The sequence below is a fragment of the Camellia sinensis genome, chromosome 8, assembly GCF_055761805.1.
Source record: "Camellia sinensis isolate YWXY chromosome 8, ASM5576180v1, whole genome shotgun sequence".
Classification (NCBI taxonomy): domain Eukaryota; kingdom Viridiplantae; phylum Streptophyta; class Magnoliopsida; order Ericales; family Theaceae; genus Camellia; species Camellia sinensis.
In genome coordinates, this window is record NC_138968.1 from 183829420 (window position 1) to 183854000 (window position 24581).

Here is a 24581-nt window from a genome sequence, read left to right on the forward strand (position 1 = left end):
ACATGAACCCAAAAATATTAGATTTCGGCATGGCTAGAATTTTTGGAGGAAATGAGACAGAAGGAAATACGAATAGAGTGGTTGGCTCATAGTAAGAATATCTCATAACATGTCCTAAATAACAATTCATTAATTGTCCTAAAATATGTTTCATAACTCAATGCTTTGTTGTAGTGGCTACATGTCTCCAGAATATGTAGTGGGTGGGCTTGTTTCAATAAAATCAGATGTTTTTAGTTTTGGTGTTATGGTGTTGGAGATTGTGAGCGGGACGCAAAACAGAGGTATTCATCCAGATCACCATTTCAACCTTCTCGGGCATGTGAGTATCAAGTATGGAAATATTTGCTCTTGTATTAAAAACTAAAGGTGTTAATACCAATCGTTGTGAATTGTTTAGGCATGGAGACTGTATGAAGAAGGCAAGTCAATGGAATTGGTTGATGGGTTTGTAAGGGACTCATGTTGTCTATCTGAAGTGTTACGATCAATCCACATGGGTCTATTATGCGTGCAACAACATCCAGAAGATAGGCCAACCATGTCGTCTGTGGTTATGACGTTAGGAAGTGAAGGTGAATTGCCATGGCCTAAACAGCCTGGCTTTTTTACTGAATCTGCTGGTTCATCCAGCAAGTATGCACCATGTTCAGCCAATGAACTTACCCTTACAACAATGCAACCTCGATAGTCGCATTCTCTAGGAATTGATTGTAATATAATCATGTGGTAGAGAGAGAATTTGAGACAGGAGAGAAAAGATAGGGCCAAGAACCATTGTATGACATGATATAATTGCATTTCTCTGAAAGCCAGAGGAATGTGGACTATTCTATTACCTTGGGCTAATTGTATTTGGATTATCTTCTCATGATCCATATCCTCTGTAAACATTCTGACTCATCCTTTGGTTGTTCCTATAAACTGTGCACTGGTTGTCTCATGTCCTCTGTTCTTTCTTTTGCTTTCTCTTTGAAATTCTTTTTTTTTTTTTTAAATGGTAACCTTTTAGTTAAAACATTAAATACTTGATGATCAATTTAACCAAATACCAATCCAACCAAGCAAGGCAACAAATCAAAACTAGATCTAAATAACTAATGGAGACACACACAAGTTTAACAATTCAAAACACTGTGGATCATCTTCAGCCTGTTAAATCACATCAGCTCTAAGTTGTAGCTTAAGTTCATGAGAGGGATTCACACACACAAGAACATGACTTGAACTATGTTAAATATGATTTCAAATACAAACATGATTAACACTGAAATAAATGATGGGATTGCCAAAACTAAGTCTTAACACTATTTCTTCCAATGCCGATGGCCCATGCCAAAAAAATAAAGTAAAATTTTAAATTAAAAAACTAGGGCCCTGTAAACAATAACAATGGCTTATGTACCAGGGAGTCTCCAATATACAATACATCAGAATAAAATAGTTCCGTGAAGATATACATACATATTTATGTCATCGAGGCTCTAGTATTGTAATGGTGAATTCATTGGTTGAAGTAGGTGCCTTTTTACTAGAAGGATTATCAGCTTCAATTAGATTCCTTTCAGTAAAAAAAACCAGGCTATTTGGGGCAAGGCAATGCACCTTCACTTCCCAACATTAGAACCACATATGACATGGTTGGCCTATCTTTTGGACTTTGTTGCACACATGATAGACCCACATGAATTGATCTCAACACTTCAGATACATGACAAGAGTCCCTTACAGCTTCATCAAGCAGATCCAAGGACTTGCCCTCTTTATATGCCGTCCATGCCTAAATAATAAGCAAACAAATTAGGACTATTGCTTTTAATTTAATGTAGATATCAAAATAGCATTACCAGTCTTGATTTTTACATGTCCAAGAAGGTTGAGGTTATGACCTGGATGAAAGAATTCTCTATTTCTCTTCCCGCTCACAATCTCTAGAACCAACACGCCAAAGCTGAATACATTTGATTTTACTGAGAAATGCCCATCAACCGCATATTCGGGAGACATGTAGCCACTGCAATAAGACATCGAACAAATTGAGAAATTTAGGACCATTAAGTGCATTACAGATTACATAGATCAAGTTACAATAGAGATTCGTACTATGTTCCGACCACTCTATTTGTGTTTGCTTCCACCTCATTTCTTTTGAAAGTTCTAGCCATGCCGAAGTCTGATATCTTTGGGTTCATGACAATATCTAACGAAACATTGCTAACTTTGAGATCCCTATGGATAATTCTTAGTCTTGAATCTTGATGAAGATAAAGAAGTCCCCGAGCAATTCCATTGATAATGTGGAAGTGCTTTGGCCAATCAAGTATGGTGCATCGGATTGGATCTGGATATCTTTGACTAAGTTAATTGTGCTTATATATTTGAGTGTAAAAATGTATTTTTAACTTTGAATACACGGACATTCAATTGACAGCAAATTCACATAGGCAGCCATTTAAAAATAATAATAATAATAATTGCAAGATGGCAGATACTTCATTTCTCTGCTCACATAGGCAGCCATTTGAACTTGGTCCAACCAAATTCTAGAGGAACTATGTGCCAAAGCACCACACTAGTAGAGGGAATACTTTAAAAATATAGTGCACTTTTTGATCTAAAAATTACTATGGTTTTGACAGAGCCGGACCAAAAATAAAGGAGTCCAAGCTTTTGTTATGTATTCATAGATCAACATCTTCTCTTCTCCTTGAATGCAGCACCCTAGAAGCTTTACAAGATTCCGATGCTGAAGTTTGGCAATACATATAACTTCATTCTTGAACTCATCAGTTCCTTGTCTAGAGTTTCTCGAAAGCCTCTTCACAGCTATTTGTTGTCCCCCTTCCAGCGTACCCTGAAGATTGGCAATTGTTATAAACCAAATATCCAACCCTTGGAGAAAGGCACTTTTGTTCTTACTTTCCTTACCTCTTTTCTTTTTCTTTTTTTCCTTTTATATGAATTACTCCCTATCAACATTAAAAAAATTACCACCTTTGACACTAACTACATAGAGTTTATTTAAATGCTTACCTTGTAGACGGTGCCAAAACCACCATCTCCAAGCTTATTGCCTGCTGAAAAGTTACTGGTAGCATTCATTATTGGAGCTAAATCAAACAATGGTAGCTCTAAATCTTTCTTCTGGCTTTCATTGTTGCTACCTTGTTTAAAGATATCTCTCATTGTTCCTGCACAATAGCAGATAGAGTGAATTTGAATGAAAGAACCTGTTTAACTAGGTAGAGATATGCAGTGATACTTTTTTTAGAAACACACAAGCATGCGTGCACACACACAAATTTTGCCACAGAATGTGTCATTTGAGTACCTTTTCTCTTTATCTGCTGCTGCTGCTTCTTTCTCCAATCATAAAAGATGAGACAAAAGATTAGTAGGCCAAGTCCCATTGATAATGCCAAGCTGATCTCGATTTTCTCTCCTTTCTTCCCCACAGAGCTAGCTTTGGAAATTGTCGAGTATACTATCCAATTGAAGAGATTAATTAATATCAAAGGTACAATCAAATAGTTACAAATTTAGAAGGATTGCTTTTGCCACATAGTGAAAATATTTTGTTTAGTACTAAAAGATACAATGACTTGCAATTTATGATGTTAGTTGCTTCATAAAAGTTAAAGGACAACAATACAAGTAACAAAATATTATTGTGACATCAATATATATGATGCTTAATTGTCTGATTACCTCTTCCTACAAGCTGACTCATATGAGAGTTGGAAATGGAAAGATTGCAAGTCTGCTACACTTTTCAAAAACTTATTGGAGACAAATATAACATAATTTTTTTGCACCAGAAAGGAAAAACCAGTAATATATAATTTCATACCTAACTCAGAGGAGGTCATCCTTATGTAGAGGTCTTGTCCATTTTCATCTTCTTTAATGCCAATCAAGTCACCAAACCAAAGTAAGTAGCCATTTCCTTCTCCACTACTTATATTCAATGTTGCGTATGCCATACAAGTGCAATTGTGCAAGCACGCAGTTTGGCATTCTTTAAGGGTCATGCTCTCATTAAACCAGGAATACCGTGTGTCTGGTAGCTTAATCCCCAAATACTTGAGAAAACCATCGCTATTTTGGCAATCCAAGGCCTTCCTCCTAACATAACCACTCGATGAAATTCCCATTGCCCATTTTGTTGGGAGCCTTGGCACAAATTTATCCAAACACCCACATATTGGTGAGTTGCCAATGTTGCAACTGGCATACGCGCCACACATGGCATAACTGTCACAGGTAGTTGTTGGTCCGGTTGTGTAAAGCACCCAACCTCTTCTATCCACCCATGTCCATCACTACATGTAACCGTTCTTGTTGATCAGAAGCTTTGACACAATTGAACTGTTAAGTAGCTCATAAATATAATACGCCTCCTGTTTACTAAAAACAAAACTAAAATTGTAAATGCTGTTCTGATTCAAACTGGGATACCCAGTAAAACGCTGACCATTCCATGGTCCATACCTATACCACTCAATTGAGCCATTGCTCCCCCAAAACTGTGGATATCCATGAAGATCCAACCAATATGTATATAATCCTCGCGCAGGATCATCATTGCTCTTCCAGGAAGATAGGTACCAATCACGACCAGTTACGAAGTTCTTTCCAAGCTTCATGCCTGGTAAAAGAGTATCACACGGATAATCAAAACTTTGCCACAAAAAGTTATCTGGGTTATCATCATTTGCATCTTTGACAACAAGATTTCCAGATTCCAAGAGTTGTGCAACTGGGTTCTGCACAGATCTTGAGGTATTGGTAGACCACATGATTTTGCCAGCGGTTTTTTTGAGAAGTACAAGAATTCCAGGGTTGACGATCTTTATATCGCCTGAGGGATTCGTGATCGGAATTTCTCTGTTAGCAACCCATACCACTGTCTGAGTTGTTATTTTCTTGTACCATATTCCCCAGTACCATTATTGGAGCTTCCGAGGCTAAAAAATCCCATTTCAAAGCTTCCACCGGATGAAACTATGGTTTGGTTGTCTGTAATGAATTGTGTTGTTGTTATGGTGTCAGATGCTTGGCAGATTATTGAAATTGAAAATAAAAATGATAGGAATAGAAGCATGGTAATGAAGGCTTCAGTTGATGTGTTCATGCTGCTTGTGAAGATCATGCATGTATTCTGTTTTCCAATTTATTCATTCATTAATCCATATACTCAACTCAACAACACCTCCTGAATTTGACCGCCAGCCTTATTTTCCTGCAAATATTTTTCCATGATCTGTGGCACCAGTGGAGACTTTTCATATGATCACATTTAATTCTTTCTAAATGTTCAAAGTGAAGTCAACCCTTTTAGTGACTTGACTAATAATAAGGCCTTTTGATAATGGCATGCACCCCAAACATTCTATCAAACATCCCACCTTTTCCCCTCTCTATTTCTCCATTTTATCGTCTGAAGCAATGCATTACCAAATTCTACAGAAGAGAAAACTATCCAAAAATCTGATGACAATATCACCAAAAACCTCTTTTTAGACCATCTCTAACGATTCATCAATTCTCTCATCAAATTTAAATTTGATGAAAAAAATAACCTCTCCATGAGGAAAAAGGTTGTTCCTCATAAAAGATGAAAGGATTAGATCATCAAAGTAAGAGTCAAGATAAGTTCACAAGTCTATACGAGACTGATGTAATAATCTACAGTGTAAATTAAAAAAAAATCCAATCCCCATTTTTTTTGTAGGTGCTGTTTGGAGCCTAGTATTTTTATTCGTAATATGCCATAACATTGTTCAATTTTTCTTGAATGGTGCTAGACTTTTGCATATTGTTACTTTTCCAGCGAAGACTTGGAAAATGGTGTGCAGAGAACGCAAGTCAAAAGTCAACATGTATGTGGAGTGTACGTAGTTTCAGCATATGTGTGCCAAATACAAAAAGCTTGATAAGTCTGATTTAGGAAACCTTTATGTGTGTGTCAATTTCCGATCACATTACCAATCAAGCACTCAGCTGGAGAACACTGGCAGAATAGGTTAAGCCCGAACAACCTGCAACAGAAAAAAGAGATTCCGGCGGTGGCTCGTCCACCTAGGGGCACTCCGATGATCAAGTCAGTAAAATATCTCTCAAAGATAACCAATAGTGCTTAACTCACTAGACAGAGCATAAAAGATATACCTTAGACCCATGGGGGTGCCTCTCTTTTATAGCCAACATTTACCTAATCCCAATAGAAGCCTAGCTCTAATGGACTTAGGATTACTGCTAATCTTAGACTCCCAGTAGAATTAGGATAAACTCTCTAAGAGTTTTATCTTTATCCAAACTGAAGTCTTCTCCCATTCTAGGACTCTTGTCCGTTATCCGCTTATCTCGGATTCCGGTATTCTCGTAGATAACCTCGGCCTAACCGAGATCCTCTCGGTATCATGACCAGGACACGTGGCACCTCGGCTGGCACTTCGGTGATATCTCAGCCACGTGTTGTCATTCAAAAATTATGTCCCCACACTTTATTATCGTCTTTGTCTGACTTTTGTTGCTGGGATAGTTTTTAATTCAAGAATCTGAGCTTTTACTATTACAGGATAAGGAGATGGAATGGAATTGCTCATTTTGGGAATCCCAGAATAAGGGAGGCAAGGGACGATAATAAATTCTCTCTCTTCATGGGTGGTGGTGGTGGTGGAGTTGTCACGGGAGTGAGGGGTGATGGGTCTGTGACGGTGGCTGGGGAAGGGGATTAGGGGGGCGGCTGTTGAGGACAGCAAGAGACAGGTGCTGAGGCTAGTGGTGTGTATTAAAAAAAAAAGGTTTTTACAATTTTGTATATAAAAAAAATGTAATTTGATTAAAGGTCAAAAATATAATTAAAAGAATTACCGAGATGATGTATATTAATAGATGACCGGATGGATGATTGGTCAACCGGGTGAACAAACGGATTGGGAAAATTTTGAAAAAAATTTACACGTTGGTGGACGACTGCTTGGACATCTTTCGATCGACCGGTTGTTTGATGAAAATTAAAAATTTAACGTTAGAACATTTGATATAAGATAAAGGAAAAAATTGGTAGCTCGAAAAATAGTTGGCCCGAATGGCTCAACTGCCCAAATCGACGTCGTTTTGGGCAGTTTTTTTTTTTAATCGCGTTTATACCTGAAACAGAGGGCAAGAGAGAGAGAGAGAGAGAGAGAGAGAGAGAGAGAGGAAGAGAGACCTTGCGACAGTGATAAAGGGTATGTTCTTCTCTCATTTTTGATGATGATGATGATGTATAGATCCCTCATATATATATATATAGATGTGTGTATGATGATGATGATTTGGTTTTGATGATGATGATGATTTGGTTTTGATATAGATCCCTCTCATATATATGTATATATATAGATATGTGTGTGTATAGTAGATCCCTCTGGTGTTGATTTTGATTTGGTTTTGATGATATAGATCCCTCTCATATATATATATATATAGATATGTGTGTGTATAGTAGATCCCTCTGGTGTTGATGATGATAATTTGGTTTTGATTCTCTCTTTCTTCTTCCTCTTCTCTTTTTCTTTCTTTCTTCTTCTCTGTTGAAGAAGAGAAGACACATATGAGAAACGAGAAAGGGGAAAAAAAAAAACAAAAACAAAAACGATGTCGTTTTGATTTTCGGGCCAGTCGAGCCATGCGAAATTCGAGCTACGTAGCCGAGTCGTTTTTTTTCAATCAAATCTTTGCTAAAAATTGATTGAAAAAAAATAAGCATTGGAAATGCTTTTACCTGCAAATCTCCTTCCTCCCAAAATCAAGCCCTAACACCCATTCGAGCCCCACCCATCATCAAACTCTACAATCAGCAATGTTTCGGCACTATAATCCTGCTTCGTAGCCATCCATCCTACTTCCTCACCTCCTCTGGCTTACCACCCACTGCACATCATCCCTACTTCAACCATCACTTGTGACGACTAGTGTGGTTCAAAAATATTTTTGTATCATTTTTTTTTTTTTATGTTGATATTTTCATTTTTGTCATACATTCTATATTTTGCAAATTTTAAAAATAATTCCAAAAATTTGAGTATTTTAAGAACATTTTCTCAAACATAATTTTTAGAAATAGTTTGCCGATGTCCTTTTTTTTATTATTTATTATTTCTACATTCTAGATAAAAAAGAATATTTACTATTTTAATTTAACAAAAAGACCTATAAATACATGACTTTTTACAATTGGAATAATGAGATTTTTTTTTTAGAATGTCAAATCAGTCGTCTTTATAAAAAAAAAACTATAAATCGGTAATAAATTTTATAAATATTAATAATTAAAAATATAATTTTTTTCATGTATTAATTATTTTTTAAAAAAGTACGCTAAATGGTATTTTTTTTTTTTTGGAGAATTTTTTTTAAGATGCCTGATATTAAAATTTATAAAATAAAAAACATACAATATTTCATAGTAGTTAGGATCCCTTAACATTTTTACAAAGAAAATTTGACTTAGAGAGAAATTTATGCTCGACTTAGAAAAATTTCAACCCCACAGAGAAATTTTAAAATTTTTTTGGTATGATCACGGAAAAATTTCATTAAGGGACCTTAACTAATAAAAAATATATATATATTAAACCTCTTCTACTATACAAAATTGAAGAGGGATGTTTCACAAATTTTCTCTTTTTTTATATGTATATTTTTTTCTCACGTCCCTGAATTCTATGAAAGAGTGTTCTATGTAATTTCCCCAAAATTTTGCTTGAAACAATTTTTGTGCGACTATCACCACACTCCAAACAAGGTTCCACTGAAAAAGGCTGAAGGAATATATGAATTAACTACTCGAGCATAGTGTTATATATGAAAATGTTATATATATTTATTATCTTTTTGTATGATTTCTTACATAAATATTTATTATTTTTTTAGGGGCTTTTGATTTGGTTTTTTTTCTTCTTCATTTTGTTGTTCCGGTGGCCGTTTCGAGTCTTCCTTGCACTGATGTTTTTTTAATAATACAGTTTTCCTTGTTCTCCAAAAAAATAAATAAATAAAAGAGTCAAATAAGGGTAAATTAAGCATCTTTTAGCAAACTGAGATTTAAAGGGGTTCAAAACATCACCTTCAGTCTTTGAAATGAAAAAAAAAAAAACTTTAGTCAAGGCATTCACACACACACAAGACCATGTACAGATGGACTATGCTAAATGCTACTTAAAATATAAGCAATATTCCTTGCAAGAGCAATGATTTATAACTCCAAATTTAAAACTCTAACAATGGTATTAATGATGTGGTATGAAACAAAAATAAATAAATAAATAAAAAAAAAGACACATACATCAAATCATTCATGAGTGGAGCCCACTGCAACATAAGTAGAGCTCTCATTAACGCTCTACTTTTAATGCTCTTAAACATTTTTGTTACCTACAATTGAAATAAATGTTCGTCAAATGATATTGCCAAAATTAATGTGTTTGGTAAAACTTTTCAATCACAATTCCACCTCTTCATGTGAACAAAACATTTGGATAGGGTTTTTAAAAATTAATTTCACCACACATTTCAAAACACATTTTTGTTTCACATTTGGCAAAATTCCTTCCAAAAACAAACTTCCAAGACAAAGCTCTCACCTTTTCGTATAGTTTTTTAATTTTTGAGTCTACCCGATTGTCGGATGTCCAGCCGATTGACCGTTACAGTGATTTTTTTATATTACTTATTTTTATTTTTTAGTGGCAATTGCCACCAGAAAAGACACCAAGAAAGAAATTGGTAACTCTTTCATACATACATACATTTGTTTACAACAATCTAGACGATATTTGACACCGATCTAGAGGACAAGAATAAGTGACTAACCTTAGTATCATATCCCTGAGGCAACTGAGAAATGAAATTATGAGCATACGAAGCTTTTGCAGCCTCAATAACTTCATCCATGTCAGCCTCCTCCTTGTCGAAAAGTATGTTCTTGTAATCGTGGTCGCAAACAGCGCCGCCTCTTGACTCACCAACCCCATCTGTGACCTCAGCCTCTTCTGCATCTTCTCTATCCCCACGCCATCAACCAATATCTCTTCCCCCAAGTGGATCATAAAATCTCTAATTGAATATTTATTTTGAATTTTTTTTTATTTCTTTTGTAATATTTGCAATTAAAAAAATTGATTAATATTATTTTTTGTTAATAATTAATTTTTTAATTGAATTTTAAAAAGAATTTGCTTATGAATATTGATCAAAATTTTTAATAGAGTTTTGAGTAGTGTGTTTGGTTATGAGTTATAACAATTTGAATTAAGTTTTGAAAATTCTTTTCAAAACTCATAATCAAATAAATTTTTTTATTTTACATGTCACATGAAACATTAAAAACTCAACTCAATACTTAACTCAAAACTCAATTCAAAACTCATAACCAAACAAATTTTCTACACTCAAATCATAATTCCAAAACTTACAAACTCAAAATACAACTCTATTCTCAAATTATATTTAAAAAACTCTACTAAACGCTAAGGGCGTGTTTGGTAACGTTTACGTTTTCAGTTTACATTTACAAAAATTTTAGAAACTGATTTTTGTTTATTTTTTATTTATTTTTAGAAAAATATAAACTACAAACGCGTTTGGTAATTGACAAAAATGTTTAAAAAATTTTAAAAATATAAAAAAGAGTGAGAAATGGCAAGTAGTGACAAGTGGCGGCGGAAGACGGTGGTGGAAAGTGGTGACAATGGGTGGTGGGTAGCTGGTGGTGTTGGGTGGGTGGGTGACGGTGGCGGGTGGTGGGTGGTAGCGAGTGGGTGGTGGTGGTGGTGGCACGTGGATGGCGGATGACGGATGGTGGTGGGTGGGTGGTGGTGGTGATGGTGGGTGGGTAGGTGACGGTGGGTGGGTGACGGCGGTGGGTGGTAGCGAGTGAGTGGTGGTGGTGGTGGTGGTGGTGATGGCGAGTGGGGGGTGGTGGTGGCAGGTGGGTGGTGGTGGTGGTGGTGGTGGTGGCGGGTGGTGGTGGTAGGTGGGTGGCGGATGGCGGGTGATGGTGGGTGGTGGGTGAGTGGGTGACGATGACGGGTGGTAGATGGTAGTGAGTGGGTGGTGGTGGTGGTGGTGGCGGGTGGTGGGTGGCGGGTGGCGGGTAGGTGGCTGGTGGTAGTGGGTGGCTGGTGGTGGCAGGTGGGTGGTGAGTGGTGGTGGCAAGTAGGTGACGGGTAGTGGTGGCGGGCGGTGGATGGTAGTGGCGGGTGATGGGTGGTGGTGGTGGCGGCGGCGAGGGGTGGGTGGTGGTGGTGAGTGGGTGGCAGGTGGTGGTGGCTGGTGGATGGTGGTGGCGAGTGGTGGTGGCGGGTGGGGGGTAGGTGGCGGGTGGCAGAAGACGGTGGTGGAAAATGGTGGCGGGTAGTGACTAGTGTTGGGTGGTAAAAAAAAAAAACTCAAAACTCAAAACAGAAATACATTTTTGTATTTTCATTTTTTTGCCAAATTTATAAACTGAGACCACTGATTTATAAATTAAAAATTTTACCAAACAAGTTTCTATTTGAGTTTTTTGAATTTTTGTAAATATAAACAGAAAACTGAAAACGTAAGTGTTACCAAACAACACCTAAGTATTGCTCTTTTCTTCCCATCTCAAAAATTTGAAGAAAAAAAAAAAACAAAAGAAAAAAAAGAGAGAGCCCCATAAACAGTAGCAACGGCTTCCCTACTATGGAGTCTCCAGCATACAAACACGTGAGAATAACACAATTTGGTACATGCACACGTACACATTTATGTCATCGAGGCTCTAGTATTGTAATGGTGAATTCATTTGTTGAAGTACGTGCATTTCTGCCAGAAGATTTATCAGCTTCAGTTAGATTCCTTTCAGTAAAAAAACCAGGCTGTTTGGGACAAGGCAATGCACCTTCACTTCCCAACATCAGAACCACAGAGGACATGGTTGGCCTATCTTCTGGATGTTGTTGTACACATAATAGACCCACATGGATTGATCTCAACACTTCAAATAGATGACAAGAGTCCTTTACAGCTTCATCAAGCAGCTCCAAAGATGTGCCCTCTTTATACACCATCCATGCCTAAACAATAAGCAAACAAATTAGGACTACTACTTTTAATTGAATGTAGATATCGAAATAGTATTATCAGACTTGATTTTTACATGTCCAAGAAGGTTGAGATTGTGATCTGAATGAAAGAATCCTCTGTTTCTCTTCCCGCTTACAATCTCTAGAACCAAAACACCAAAGCTAAATACATCTGATTTTATTGAGAAAAATCCATCCACTGCATACTCTGGAGACATGTAGCCACTGGAATAAGACATCAAACAAATTGAGAAATTTTGGACCATTACAAGTGTATTACATAGATCAAGCTACGGTAGATATACGTACTATGTTCCGACCACTCTGCTTGTGTTAGCTTCAGTCTCTTCACCTCTGAAACTTCTAGCCATGCCGAAGTCTGATATCTTTGGGTTCATGTCAATGTCCAACAAAACATTGCTAGCTTTGAGATCCCTGTGAATAATTCTTAGTCTTGAGTCTTGGTGAAGATAAAGAAGTCCTCGAGCAATTCCATTGATAATGTGGAAGCGCTTCGGCCAATCTAGTATGGTGCTTCGAGTTGGATCTGCATATTTTTGGCTAAGTTAATCGTGCTTATGTATTTGAGCGTAACAGAAAAAGTATTTGGCCAAGTTAAAATTACTATGGTTTTTGAAAGAGTCGGACCAAAAATAAAAGAGTCCAAGCTTTTGTTAGGCATGTATTCATAGATCAACATCTTCTCTTCTCCTTGAATGCAGCACCCTAGAAGCTTTACAAGATTCCGATGCTGGAGTTTGGCAATACATATAACTTCATTCTTGAACTCATCAACTCCTTGTTTAGAATTTCTCGAAAGCCTCTTCACAGCTATTTCTTGTCCCTCTAGCATACCCTGAAGATTGCCAAATGTTATAAACCAAATATTCAGTACTTCAAAGAAGGCCTTTTTGTACTTCTTTCCTTATCTCTTTACGAGAAACTGCATAAAAAATACAGAAAATTCTCTGCATATATAAAATTTATTCAAAAAACTTCACAAGAATGATGTGACAATGCCATTTCTGTTAATAAACTAATATTCAATGGTGTATTGTTTTGAATTGAAAGGTCCACAATGAGCCATATCATTATGTATAAAAATTATGTAAGAATTTTTTATTTGCATAGCATTACTCAAAAAATACACATATATCCTCAATTTTTGTCTCCATTGAATAGGAGTATGAGAGGAGTAGATTGGATACAGATCTAACTTTTGACAATAATTGCATAAGAATTTGCTTCAATGCTAACCTTGTAGACAGTGCCAAAGCCACCCGCTCCAAGCTTATTGCTTTCCGAAAAGTTATTGGTGGCATTCATTATTGTAGCCAAATCAAGCAATGGTAACTCTAAATCTTTCGTCTGGCTCTCATTGTTGTAACCTTGTTTAAAGATATCCCTCGTTCTTCCTGCACAATAGCAGATAGAGTGGATTTGAATGAAAGAACTTGTTCAACTTGATATATATATATATATATGTAATACTTTTTCTTTTAGTTTTTACAAGCATGCGTGCGCGCGCACATACACAAAGTTTGTCACACGCTACAAAAATTTGCATTTTCTCGCAACAGTCTTTGTGGACAAACACAAATTTTGTCGCCACATATTGAACATTTGGTGACAATATTCATGACCTGTAGCTAAAATATGATTTTTAGTGACAAATTCTTAAAATCGTCACAAAATTGTTACATTTGGTGACGAATAATATGTGGATAAATGTGATTTTTTTGCATAGTCACAGAAAGAGTCATTTGAGTTACCTTCTCTCTTTAGCTGCTGCTGCTGCTGCTTCTTTCTCCAAACATAAAAGAGGAGACAAAAGATTAACGAAAGTGTTACCATTGATATTGCCAAGCTGATTCCGATTGTCTCTCCTTTCTTCTCCTTAGAGCCACCATTGGAAATTGCCAAGCCTTCTATTCAATTGAACCAGTCAAATCAACTCACAAATTTAACTTGTTCGATTCAAATATAGCATAATTTCTTCACACCATAATGAAAAAAAAAAAAGAAACAAACAAACAAACAAAACAGTAATATATAATTGTTGAGGCATAATATCATACCTGACTCGGATGAGGCCATCCTTATGTAGATATCTTGCCCATTTTCAGTGTACTCTTTGATGTCAATCAGGTCACCAAACCAAAGCAAGCAGCCACTTCCTTCACCACTTATATTCAAAGTTGTATAAGCCATACAAGTGCAATTGTGCGAGCACGCGGTTTGACATTCCTTAAGTGTCATGCTCTCATTAAACCAGGAATACTGGGTGTCTGGCAACTTAATGCCTGAATACTTCAGAAATCCATCGCCTTTTTCGCAATCCAATGGTGTCCTCCTAATACACCCATTTGTTGAAACTCCCATCGCCCATTCTTTTGGACGGCTTGGCACGAATTTATCCAAGCACCCACAAACCGGTGAATTCCCAACATTACAACTGCCATACTTGCCACACAAGGCATAAGTGTCACAAGTATCTGTTGGTCCGCTTAGGTAAAGCACCCAACCCTTTCCATCGACCCATGTCCACCGCTGCACGAATCCATTCTCGTTGATCGAAAACCTCGACACAATCGAGCTGTTAAGTAACTCATAACTGTAGTACACCTCCTGTTTGTTGAAAACAAAATTGAATTTGTAAATGCTGTTCTTTTTCAAACTGGGATTCCCACTAAATCGCAGACCATTCCACGGTCCAGACCTGTACCACTCAACTGAACCATTGCTCCCCCAAAACTGTGGATATCCGCGAAGATCCAACCAATACGTAAAAACCCCTCGACCTGGATCATTGTTGCTCTTCCAGGACGATAAGTACCAATCGCGGCCAGTTACCAAATTCTTTCCAAGTTTCATGCCCGGTAAAAGAGTGTCACAAGGATAATCAAAACTCTGCCACAAAAAATTATCTGGGTTATCGTCATTTGCATCTTTCACAACAAGATTTCCAGATTCCAGAAGCTGTGCAATTGGGTTCTGTACAGTTCTCGACATGTTCGAAGACCATATGATGTTGCCGGTTTCATTGAGGAGAACGAGGATTCCCGGGTTGGTGATCTTTAGGATGCCTGATCGATTAGTGATCGGAATTTCTCTGTTAGCAACCCATACCGCTGTTTGAGTTGCGATTTTGTTGTACCATATTCCCAAGTACCGGTTCTTGGAGTTTCCAGGGCTGAAAAATCCCATTTCAAAGCTTCCATCAGATGAAACTATGGTTTGATTGTCTGTAATGAACTGTGTTGTTGTTATGGTGTCTATTGCTTCAGAGATTATTGAAATTGTAAATAAAAATGATAGGCGGAGAAGTATGGGAAAGGCTTTAGTTGAGGTGTTCATGCTTCTGATCATGCTTGTACTGTGTCTTCCAATTATTTAACAACAGCTCATGTGTACACCAAATCCTGATTTCTCCTTCTTTTGGTCTTTAAATTTGACCTTTGTTATTATTTTTCTTGAAAATATCTTTCAATAATCAGTGGACTGGGAAACTTGGAATTTTATATGCTAGATTAATAATCGATCACTTTAATTTTGAATGCTCAAAGTCAAGTCGACCCCTTTTGGCAGTGTTAGCGACTTCTAAGGCTCTGCCTCGCATTATAAACGTTTGAAAATTATTATTTTGACAACAATATTGTTGCCTAATAGTGCACTAATTTTACATTTATATCATACATCTCATTTTGATTTAAATTTTCAAGCAAAAATTCATGATAGATAGCACTTTCGTGACAAAGTTTAAAAAATAAAAACAAAAACTTGTTTGGTATCTAGGAAGCATGGATATGGATACAGATATGGAATACGGCGATAAGTCAAAATCTAAAAAAGTAGAATACCGGTACAACAGGCATATGTTTATAAAAAAAAAAATATTTTTTATAATTTTAATAATGTTAATATGCATGAAAATAAAACCTTAATAAATAAATAGATGGATTCCTATTAAGCTAAGAGTCTTCAAACATTCATAAAACATCCAAAACTAAAAGCAAAAGCAGATGCAAATGTAAATGCAAATTAAACATCATCTTTACATGCCAACACCAAAAAAAGAAAGAGCAGAGAGAAGAAACGTGAGAGCGTAAGAGAGCGAGAGAGAAATGAGAGAAACAATAAGGATATATTAATTTGATAAATTATATTACTTTAACTCTCACTATATTCCTATTATCAAAGAACCAAACAAAATATTAGAAGTAATATATGATTTCGAATATCCGATACTTTAAAATTAAGTATCCGATACTCCAAAATTAATAAAAAAATTAATTAAGGAGTATCCGATATGTATTCGTGAATATCCAAAGAGTATTGGTATCCGATAAGTATCTTACACAAATACGTCTCCCCTTTTGAATATTTGTGCTTCATAGTTTGGTATCTGTTTATATTTACAAAAAAATTGTAATTCATTACAAAAATCTACTAAATTCTATAAACATTAAAAAAAAAAAAAAAAAACGTTTTTATTTATTTTATGGGTGAATTACAATGAATTACCCAAAGGTTTGGAAAAAATAAGAACAAATTCTAAAAAATATAAATACACGTACCAATAAAATAAAATACACATTTCAATATAAAATAAATAATAATATGTACCATATTTTTAAAAAATATAAACACACATACCATGTATTTTCGTTCTCACCAATAATAAATTATAAACTTGCCCAGTCGCACCAAACATATTGGATTTGTACAGAAAACAATGTATTGAGAATTCTTAAGTAAATCTAGAACACACCAGAAAGATTAAAAAAAAAAAAAAAAAAAAAAAAAACACATAGTGGTCGTTTTCATATTTTAACACCAAGGGCGACTTTGTGTGACACATTATTGGAATTTAGTTGCAACGAATTCAGAGAATGAAACTAACCAAGTGATGATTACCCTATATACAATAATTTTTGATCTGTCAAGTTGTCAACTTTTGAGTGCTGTTGATTTTGCGATGCATTTGAAAATGTGCGTCGGAGGACCGGCATTATAGCCCATCATGGTTGATTCCCACAGTGACCAGGACCCAGACCGGCCCAACCCAAGGATGGGCTATCTGCCTCAGCCCTGATATATGATTTTGATTTGTGCTGATGGGACAAAACCCATATCCTAGCCCGATGGGTTACTTGAAGCTATGTCTGAAGCCTGGTCCATAGGCTTAGCCCAGAGTCCGGTATTAGCCGCTATTTTCATTCCACTTTGCTTTAAATACACTCTATTTTTTCACTCCAAATATATTAATACCCTTAAAATTTTGGTTTTTTCAAATAATGTATTTTGTGTAAAAGAGTATTATGTAATTATGTATAATAAAGAACAAAAAAGAGAATGTATTTAAAGTAAAGTGGAGTGAGATTAGTAGCTCATTTATTACCATATGATTATAGTTTTCTAAATTATGGGCACACTTATATTTTTGTGAATGTTTGAAGTTTTTTTTTAAGGCAACAAAATTAAAATTTAAAAAACAAGTAGCATGTCAATTGTGAAACTAAATGTAGATAATTTAATAATATAACAGATGAGAATTTTTATTTAAATAACAAAGATCATTTTTTTTCATTACTTAATATTTAAAAAACAATATATATATATATATATATGATGAATCTTAGGCTCTGTTTGGCTAGAAAGAAATAAATTATGAAAAGTGAAATCACAAGAGAGAAAAAATTAGTCGAAAGCAAATTACACAGACCAGTCCAAGCAACTACTGTAAAACAAAGAATGTGATGTAAAACTGGGTACTGATTGTCATACTCCACAAATTAACCCAAGCAGAAAGACATATGACCTAAGCTAGAAATTACAAAAGAAAAAAGAAGAAGACAAGTTTCATGATTTACATGTTAAGGAACATGCAAAATACCTATATCAACCATCTAACAGAGTAACCGTTCCGACAAAAAACCATCTAACAGAGTAACGGTGACTAACCTTGGTTGAACTTGGTGCATCTCTGCTTGTCGAACAATCAGTATCACCTACATTCCTCTCTGTGAAAAAAACCGTACTGTTTAGGCCGAGGCAGTTACCCTCACTACCCAACATCAGAACCACTGAGACACTGTTGCACACATAACAAACCCACATGGATTGATCCTAGCATTTCAGATAGATAACAGGTTGCTTTGAACATATTTGCAGACAAGGGCAGACCCAGGATTTGTCGATGGGATGGACTAATATGAAGGCAAAATTATACAATATATTTGAAGTATAACCACATAAGGAAAAAGATAATTTAACAATATAATTTAGATTAATATCTAAATTTATTGATTAGAAACAATCTAACTAAATTGTGCTTGACAAGTCTTTAAAGATTCGAATTCATCGATTACAGAATCTAGATCAATTTTCAGTATCTAGATCAATTTTCAAAAAATATGAAAAACAATATGCTTTATCCTTTGAAGGAGAATACTCTAACCAAGAAAATTGTTTAAACCAAATATGTTAAAATCGGCGATTCTGTTTTCCAAATGAGGACTTAGGATACTCAAGTTTAGGTTGATAAGACCTTAAGTTCATATAAGCTCGTCTAACCTCATCCCGTTGATTAATCAGATATTCACAAATTTGTAAGCGTAAACCAGGAACCCGTTTAATAACAGTTGAATCAAATTCGTTTGGTTTATTTGCTTGAGGCATGGAAGGCGGTTGCACATCAGAAAATGAGGTTTCAACAACATTGGATGTTGTACTGTTAGACTTCTGTTTTGATTAATCGAATGAGAAAAGGGTTTTCCCCTTTTTGAGTGTGGAGGTTCCATTATTTATAACCTAAAAAAAATTAAACAATTAAAAATTTAGCCCTATTTAATATTAAATCAGAGTATATTCGCAATAATTTTAAATATTAGGATTTTTATATATATCCTCAATAATTTTTATTTAAGCTTTCATTATTTTTATATATGTCCAAAAAAAACTCCTTCAGCAATATAAAACATTAAACAAGGCAACATCACAAAAAACTAAGGCCAAGTTTGGCTATCCTAAATAAGTACACACTTTTTATCTTTTTTCCATCACATCATCTCTCTACTTTTCTGTACATCTTTTCGTAAAAAGACAAAAAGTGCACTTATTTAAGTCATCCCAAACAACCCCTAAGAGCAATATAATATTTGTTGCATAAAGACAAAATTTCAAAACCATTGTTAATCAAATCTATTCTCAACCAACGAAATAAAATAATTGGTTAATTACACTTACTAAAAATGTTATGAAAGTGAAGCTGCTGGAGACGACGGAGAAGGCGTCTATCTATTGAAAGATGTGAGGATTGTTTCGGAAGATTTGTTCTTTAAACAAATACAAACCTATTGGGGTGCCTATCTATTTTTTTTTTTTTTTTGTAAGTATTAGACTGCTATTGGACTACCTATCTTAAAAACAAACAAAAAAACTATTGGCCCTTATTTGGGACAGGGCTGGGCTAGGAGAGGTTGGGAGGCTGGGCTGGGCTAGAAAAAAAAAAATTTCTACAATTTTTTAAATTTTGAGCTGGGCTGCAACCACCTATGCCCAGCCCTAGATCCGCCCTTGTTTGCAGATATTATGTTTGAATCCTGGAATTACTTAAATTCTTTTCTAAATTTCTTGCACCCCAAAGTCCAATGTTCTCGGTCCTTGGATGCTCTCATGAGCTAGTAAAAGATTGTGAATTGAGGACTATAATGTAGAGGTTTTAAGAATTATCTCTTGTGATTGTTTTCTATTTGTAAATTAAGAAATAGTTTGGTTGTTTCCTATTATTATATCTGTAGATTAGGAAATAGCTTGATTATAGTTTTGATGATAGGAATAGCAAATTATTGGACTTACTAATTACTGGTCATCCATCTCTATAAATAAGTAATTGTATAATGTATTGAATTAAGATGAATAAAAATATTCTTCTCAAAATAATTCTTATTTTGATATCTTTATGAAGATTATGTGAAAGTATGTTGGTCAATTACATACAACCACCAACACTAGGGCCAAGCAATGCAGGGACTTGGCTGTAATTGCATTATGACCTGATTAGCTTTTTGTACATGGACAAAATGCAACTACAGACCATTTTAGAGTTCAAAATAAAATTAAGAAACTTCCTTAAAAAAATGTTAAAAACTGTTAGTAAAGTTTGTTTAGTAGACCTGGTTATGAATAGACGATTTTGCCCTTGACAACAAGCTAAAGTCTCCCCAAGAATTCAGCATACCTTCCGCATGAATGGACGATTATACCATTTGTAGAGAGCTTCTCCGAAAGCGAGGAAATTTGCTGGATCAACCACTGAACCGACCTTTGCGTTAACTGTACCTGAGTTGTCATCCCATTCCATGGCCTCTCCTTCTCCGAAATCCCAAACCCCCTATTTATCTCAATCTCAATCTCAATCTCATCCCCACAACCCATCTCTTTCTTTCTCTACAACTTTCTGTGTCTACGAATCTTTACATCTCCTTGAATGGCGTCCAATACCCAATCCAATTTCGAAGATTTGTTGCCAATCATGGCCGACAAGTTGGACGGGGAAGGCTTGATCGAAGAGCTGTGTAATGGGTTTAGGTTGCTGATGGACGGTGATAAAGGGATCATCACGTTCGATAGCCTCAAGAGAAACGCTGCCCTGTTAGGGTTGCAGGAATTGAGGGACGATGATCTGAGGGGAATGTTGAGAGAAGGCGATTTCGACGGTGATGGAGCACTCAATCAGATGGAGTTTTGCGTTCTGATGTTCAGATTGAGCCCCGAGTTGATGGAACAGTCTCAGTTTTTGTTAGAGGAAGCCCTTCAACAGGAATTGAGAGACTTGTATTAATTTTTTTTTTTTTTTTTTGGGTTACAGAAAGACTTGTATTAATTCTAATTATGATTTTCTTTTTACATACAAATCTTTGTCCTGTTGAATCAAAAAAAAAATGAATCAAAAAAATTCTGTCTTGTTGATTGCTTCGGATGGATTCTGGCTTTTTATTTTTTATTTGTCTTTCAAAAAGGATAAAAATTATATAGGTATTTTTCAAACTTCCTAATATTTTAAAATTTATTTCTTTTATTATATTACTTTCATATCTATTAGTTCTCCTGTTAAGTCATCCTCGCAGCGTGTTTCAAAGTAAAATTTTATTTTAAATCATAGTAAAATTTACTCTGATTCAGAATAAAAAGTAAAATTTTACTCTAAATCAGAGTAAAGTTTACTATGATTCAAAGTAAAATTTTGTATCATTAAACAAATCAATATGTTTTTAATCAGAGCAAAATTTTACTGTTACAAAAAATAAAATACATACTAAATAAACGAACCAGAATCAAATTTTACTCTTAGATCTATTAACAAATTAAATAATAATAAAAAAAAAAAAGCCAATTGAAAACACCAATCAATCTCTCTCTCTGTGTCGCCTTTTCTATCGCTGCCAAGCTAGCCACCGCCACCACCACCGGTTTCTCCACTCAATCTCCTCTTTCCAATCTCTCTCTTTCGACACTAGTCATGAACTCGGATTGGTCCTCACTATCGCCCGTCGCGGGCATGGATCCACCGTTGCAGCGGAGATCTGAAAGACTATCCGTCGCCGCCGTCTTCAATCTCATCTTCCGCTGTCACTGCTCTGACACCTTTGGTTCGATCACAAACTACAGATCTACTCCTCATACCAAATTTGCTCTATCGTCTTCGATCTCTATCTCCGCCAACTAGATTTGCTCCTTTGACCAAATCTACTCCGCCAAAGGATCCGAGGATATGTGTATACTTATCATCAGATCAAAAAAAGGTTGCTTCATTTTTTCAGATCTCCTCCCCAATTTCCAATGCTACAATTTCGATTTGATCAATTTATATACATTATATATCCATACATATATACATATATATACACATACATCCCTAGTTAAACCTCAATTGCGTGCTCATTCGATCGTCTCTCTCCTTTTACTTTTCCCTAGCTTGCATTTTAGTTGATGATTTCGCTTCGAACTTCGTTGTGTACTGAGGTTGATTATGAGGAGAGACGGAGAAGGTGGGGAGTGAGTAAGCGGAGAAGGTGAGAAGATTTAGTTGAGGGTACGATAGTCTAATAAAATATTTAAATAATAATTTTTGTCCTTTATACAAGACTTTATAATAATGAGGGGGTTTTGAAAGTATAATTTTTTTCTTGATCCTTTTAACAATAAAAGAAATGTAAATTATAACCAAATTTTCCATATAATATACATGTTTTGTAAGACAATAAAATTAAAATTGAGAAACTGAGCAACATGCTACTTATGAAACCAGCACCTATATTTCTATGAGATTGAAGATGTATATAATTTAATCACATAATGAATGATTTTTTTTTTTTTCCATAAATAGAGTTTAATTTAATTTTACTTTATGCAATATAAAAATGATGATCTCATCTAAGGGTGTGCGCAGTGCGATTCGGGCAGTTTGAGAATAAAATTATAAACCGAATGGCGGATTAGCAGATTGACAGATTGCGGTTTGAGCAGTTTTTAACGGATTTGACGGATTGAAAAATATTCTAACTAATTATCATACATTTACATAATATATGACGCTAATTTGTATAATATTTTTTAGATATATGACACAAAGTAATTTTACATATTATGTTTCATATATATAACTACTAGTTTGTAATAAATTTCATATCTTAAATCTCTTTCACACTCATTTTTACATTGATATTTCATTGGAAGTTAAAAAATATACATGTATTAATTATAGCGGAGCGGAGCGGTTCGGTTGATGGATTATAAATTTTGAAGTTTAAACCATGGTTAGCGGTTAGAATAGTGCGAATTTATCTAGATCGGTACGATTTTAACGAATTTGACGGTATTTTGCATAATCCGACACCTATGTCAATCACAAAAGAGGAAAACCATGGCACTACCTCTCTATATGCAAAAATTGCTCAAACTTTGCATACTTCTTCATTCCCAAAATAATAGTCATTTTTTTTTGTAGAATCTTTTTTTTTTTTTTTGATAGTACAATTGTTGTACCTTAAAAATATTAATTTTTCAAAATTATCCTTTAATAGTACATTTTTTTTTAGAAATATCAATTGTTATATTTATACTTTTTTGTATTGTTAATGAATTTAAAAGAAGGGTAAAATAAGAAATTCATTTTATCTTAGTTCTTGATTTTTGAAAATGGACTAATATTTTGGAACAATAAAAAATAGAATAAGGGACTAATATTTTGGGATTGAAGGAATATCAAGTTTTAAGGGGGTTGAATCAAATTACTGCCTATTTTGGCATCTGGGTTAAAAGTTAACTTTTTAGTTTTTTGACTTTTTGGGGTCACATTACCTCTCTAATTTTTTATATATCAACCCGAAAATTTAAGTTGCTATTTAAATTTTATACTAATATTATGGTTGTATGTGATAATATATTATTAAATAAATAATAATAAATACAGAATCTAATTTGGCATTGAATTATCAAATATGAGATTAATTAAGAATTATTATTTGGAGCCAAATTAACAGAAATATAGAATTATAATATTAGTTGGGCCAAATTAAAGTTAAAAATAGTAAATAAATAAATATAAAAGTAAGAGCAAATAAATAATAATATTAATAACAACAACAACAACAACAACAACAACAACAATAATAATAATAATAATAATAATAATAATTGGTGTGGTAGTAAAATAAATAATTAATTTTCTGTTGGTATATGATAGAGTATAATTTAATTAGGGATTAATTTATTTATATAATTATATTACAAAATTGGGCCAAAGTGTAATTATCTTAAATATTTATTAAAGATAAGCATAAATCTATATAATTTATGAATCAAATTTGGGGAAGATACGCGGGCCACGTTCTTATCTCCCTATAAATAGGGAGGAGGTGATCAACTGGGCCGAAAGAAAGAAAGAAAGGGAAAGAAAGAAAGAAAGAAATGAAGGAAAAGGAAAAAAAGAGAGGAAGGAGAAGGGAAAGAAACGAAGAAAAGGAAGAAAAAAATAACGGAAGCCGAGAGGGTTTTGATAGTGGAAAAAGGAGTGAGGTATTAAAGTTAAGGTGAGTTATATTATACCTTGAGTTACCAACGTATGTTTTGATTTACAATATTTATTTTATACAAGTTACATTTTATAAATTATTACAAATTATATTAATATCTCAGTCACATGGATTAATTTCTAAACTCTATTTGTTTAAATGAAACCCATGGATATATTTGTTTATATTTTAAAGAATATTTGACTATAACTTTATAAACAACTATGTTTCGTAAGTACCACCACGGGAGTCTCATGCCTTGGGGGACTTAAATAACCATTGGCTTCTGTTTGATCACTTTGTGACCCTCTGTTGTCATGGATCCATTGACCTCTGTTTTGTACAGAGTGAAGTGCTGTGCGGAGATAAGTACTACACCATTGTAGGAGCCACCTCTATGATCCGT

General features: G+C 34.8%; 3 protein-coding genes and 1 pseudogene across 12 annotated transcripts; 1 reads left to right on the top strand and 3 right to left on the bottom strand.

The window, feature by feature from the left end:
• Window positions 1–1582: 1582 nt before the first annotated feature.
• On the bottom strand, window positions 1583–4154 carry LOC114287464 (G-type lectin S-receptor-like serine/threonine-protein kinase At4g27290). Its single transcript, XM_082885860.1, has 6 exons — window positions 3851–4154; window positions 3332–3484; window positions 3034–3191; window positions 2694–2854; window positions 1864–2014; window positions 1583–1780 (listed from the first exon to the last, which is right to left on the bottom strand). The coding sequence occupies exons 1-6, from the start codon at window positions 4152–4154 to the stop codon at window positions 1583–1585; spliced, it is 1125 nt and encodes a 374-aa protein (XP_082741986.1).
• Window positions 4155–4184: 30 nt separating this feature from the next.
• Window positions 4185–4981, bottom strand: LOC114277798 (G-type lectin S-receptor-like serine/threonine-protein kinase At4g27290 pseudogene; annotated as a pseudogene).
• Window positions 4982–10417: 5436 nt separating this feature from the next.
• Window positions 10418–20868, bottom strand: LOC114287458 (G-type lectin S-receptor-like serine/threonine-protein kinase At4g27290). Of its 10 annotated transcripts, none has more exons than XM_028230831.2 (10): window positions 20341–20868; window positions 18063–18121; window positions 14177–15291; window positions 13871–14026; window positions 13356–13513; window positions 12747–12954; window positions 12408–12645; window positions 12173–12323; window positions 11612–12089; window positions 10418–10517 (listed from the first exon to the last, which is right to left on the bottom strand). In XM_028230831.2, the coding sequence occupies exons 2-9, from the start codon at window positions 18080–18082 to the stop codon at window positions 11784–11786; spliced, it is 2352 nt and encodes a 783-aa protein (XP_028086632.2). In that variant the 5' UTR covers window positions 18083–18121; window positions 20341–20868; the 3' UTR covers window positions 10418–10517; window positions 11612–11783. The 10 variants fall into 10 exon arrangements, with proteins under 10 accessions (XP_028086632.2, XP_082740444.1, XP_082740441.1 ...); XM_082884318.1 differs by having other exon boundaries at window positions 13871–14023; window positions 18063–18192; window positions 20341–20479; XM_082884315.1 differs by having other exon boundaries at window positions 20276–20446.
• Window positions 20590–21081, top strand: LOC114287460 (calcium-binding protein KRP1). Its single transcript, XM_028230835.2, has one exon. The coding sequence runs from the start codon at window positions 20590–20592 to the stop codon at window positions 20941–20943; it is 354 nt and encodes a 117-aa protein (XP_028086636.2). The 3' UTR covers window positions 20944–21081.
• Window positions 21082–24581: the final 3500 nt, after the last annotated feature.

Excerpts from the sequence above, each read along its gene's own strand:
- LOC114287458 (XM_028230825.2), bottom strand. The coding sequence starts at position 15,467 with ATGATCAGAAGCATGAACACCTCAACTAAAGCCTTTCCCATACTTCTC. Across the intron at positions 14,027-14,176 it reads GATGGCCTCATCCGAGTCAG|AAGGCTTGGCAATTTCCAAT; the intron begins GTATGATATTAT and ends TCAATTGAATAG. Across the intron at positions 12,324-12,407 it reads AGCAGAGTGGTCGGAACATA|TGGCTACATGTCTCCAGAGT; the intron begins GTACGTATATCT and ends GTCTTATTCCAG.
- LOC114287464 (XM_082885860.1), bottom strand. The coding sequence starts at position 4,154 with ATGGGAATTTCATCGAGTGGTTATGTTAGGAGGAAGGCCTTGGATTGC. Across the intron at positions 3,485-3,850 it reads GATGACCTCCTCTGAGTTAG|TATACTCGACAATTTCCAAA; the intron begins GTATGAAATTAT and ends TCAATTGGATAG. Across the intron at positions 3,192-3,331 it reads GCAGCAGATAAAGAGAAAAG|GAACAATGAGAGATATCTTT; the intron begins GTACTCAAATGA and ends GCTATTGTGCAG.
- LOC114287460 (XM_028230835.2), top strand. The coding sequence starts at position 20,590 with ATGGCGTCCAATACCCAATCCAATTTCGAAGATTTGTTGCCAATCATG.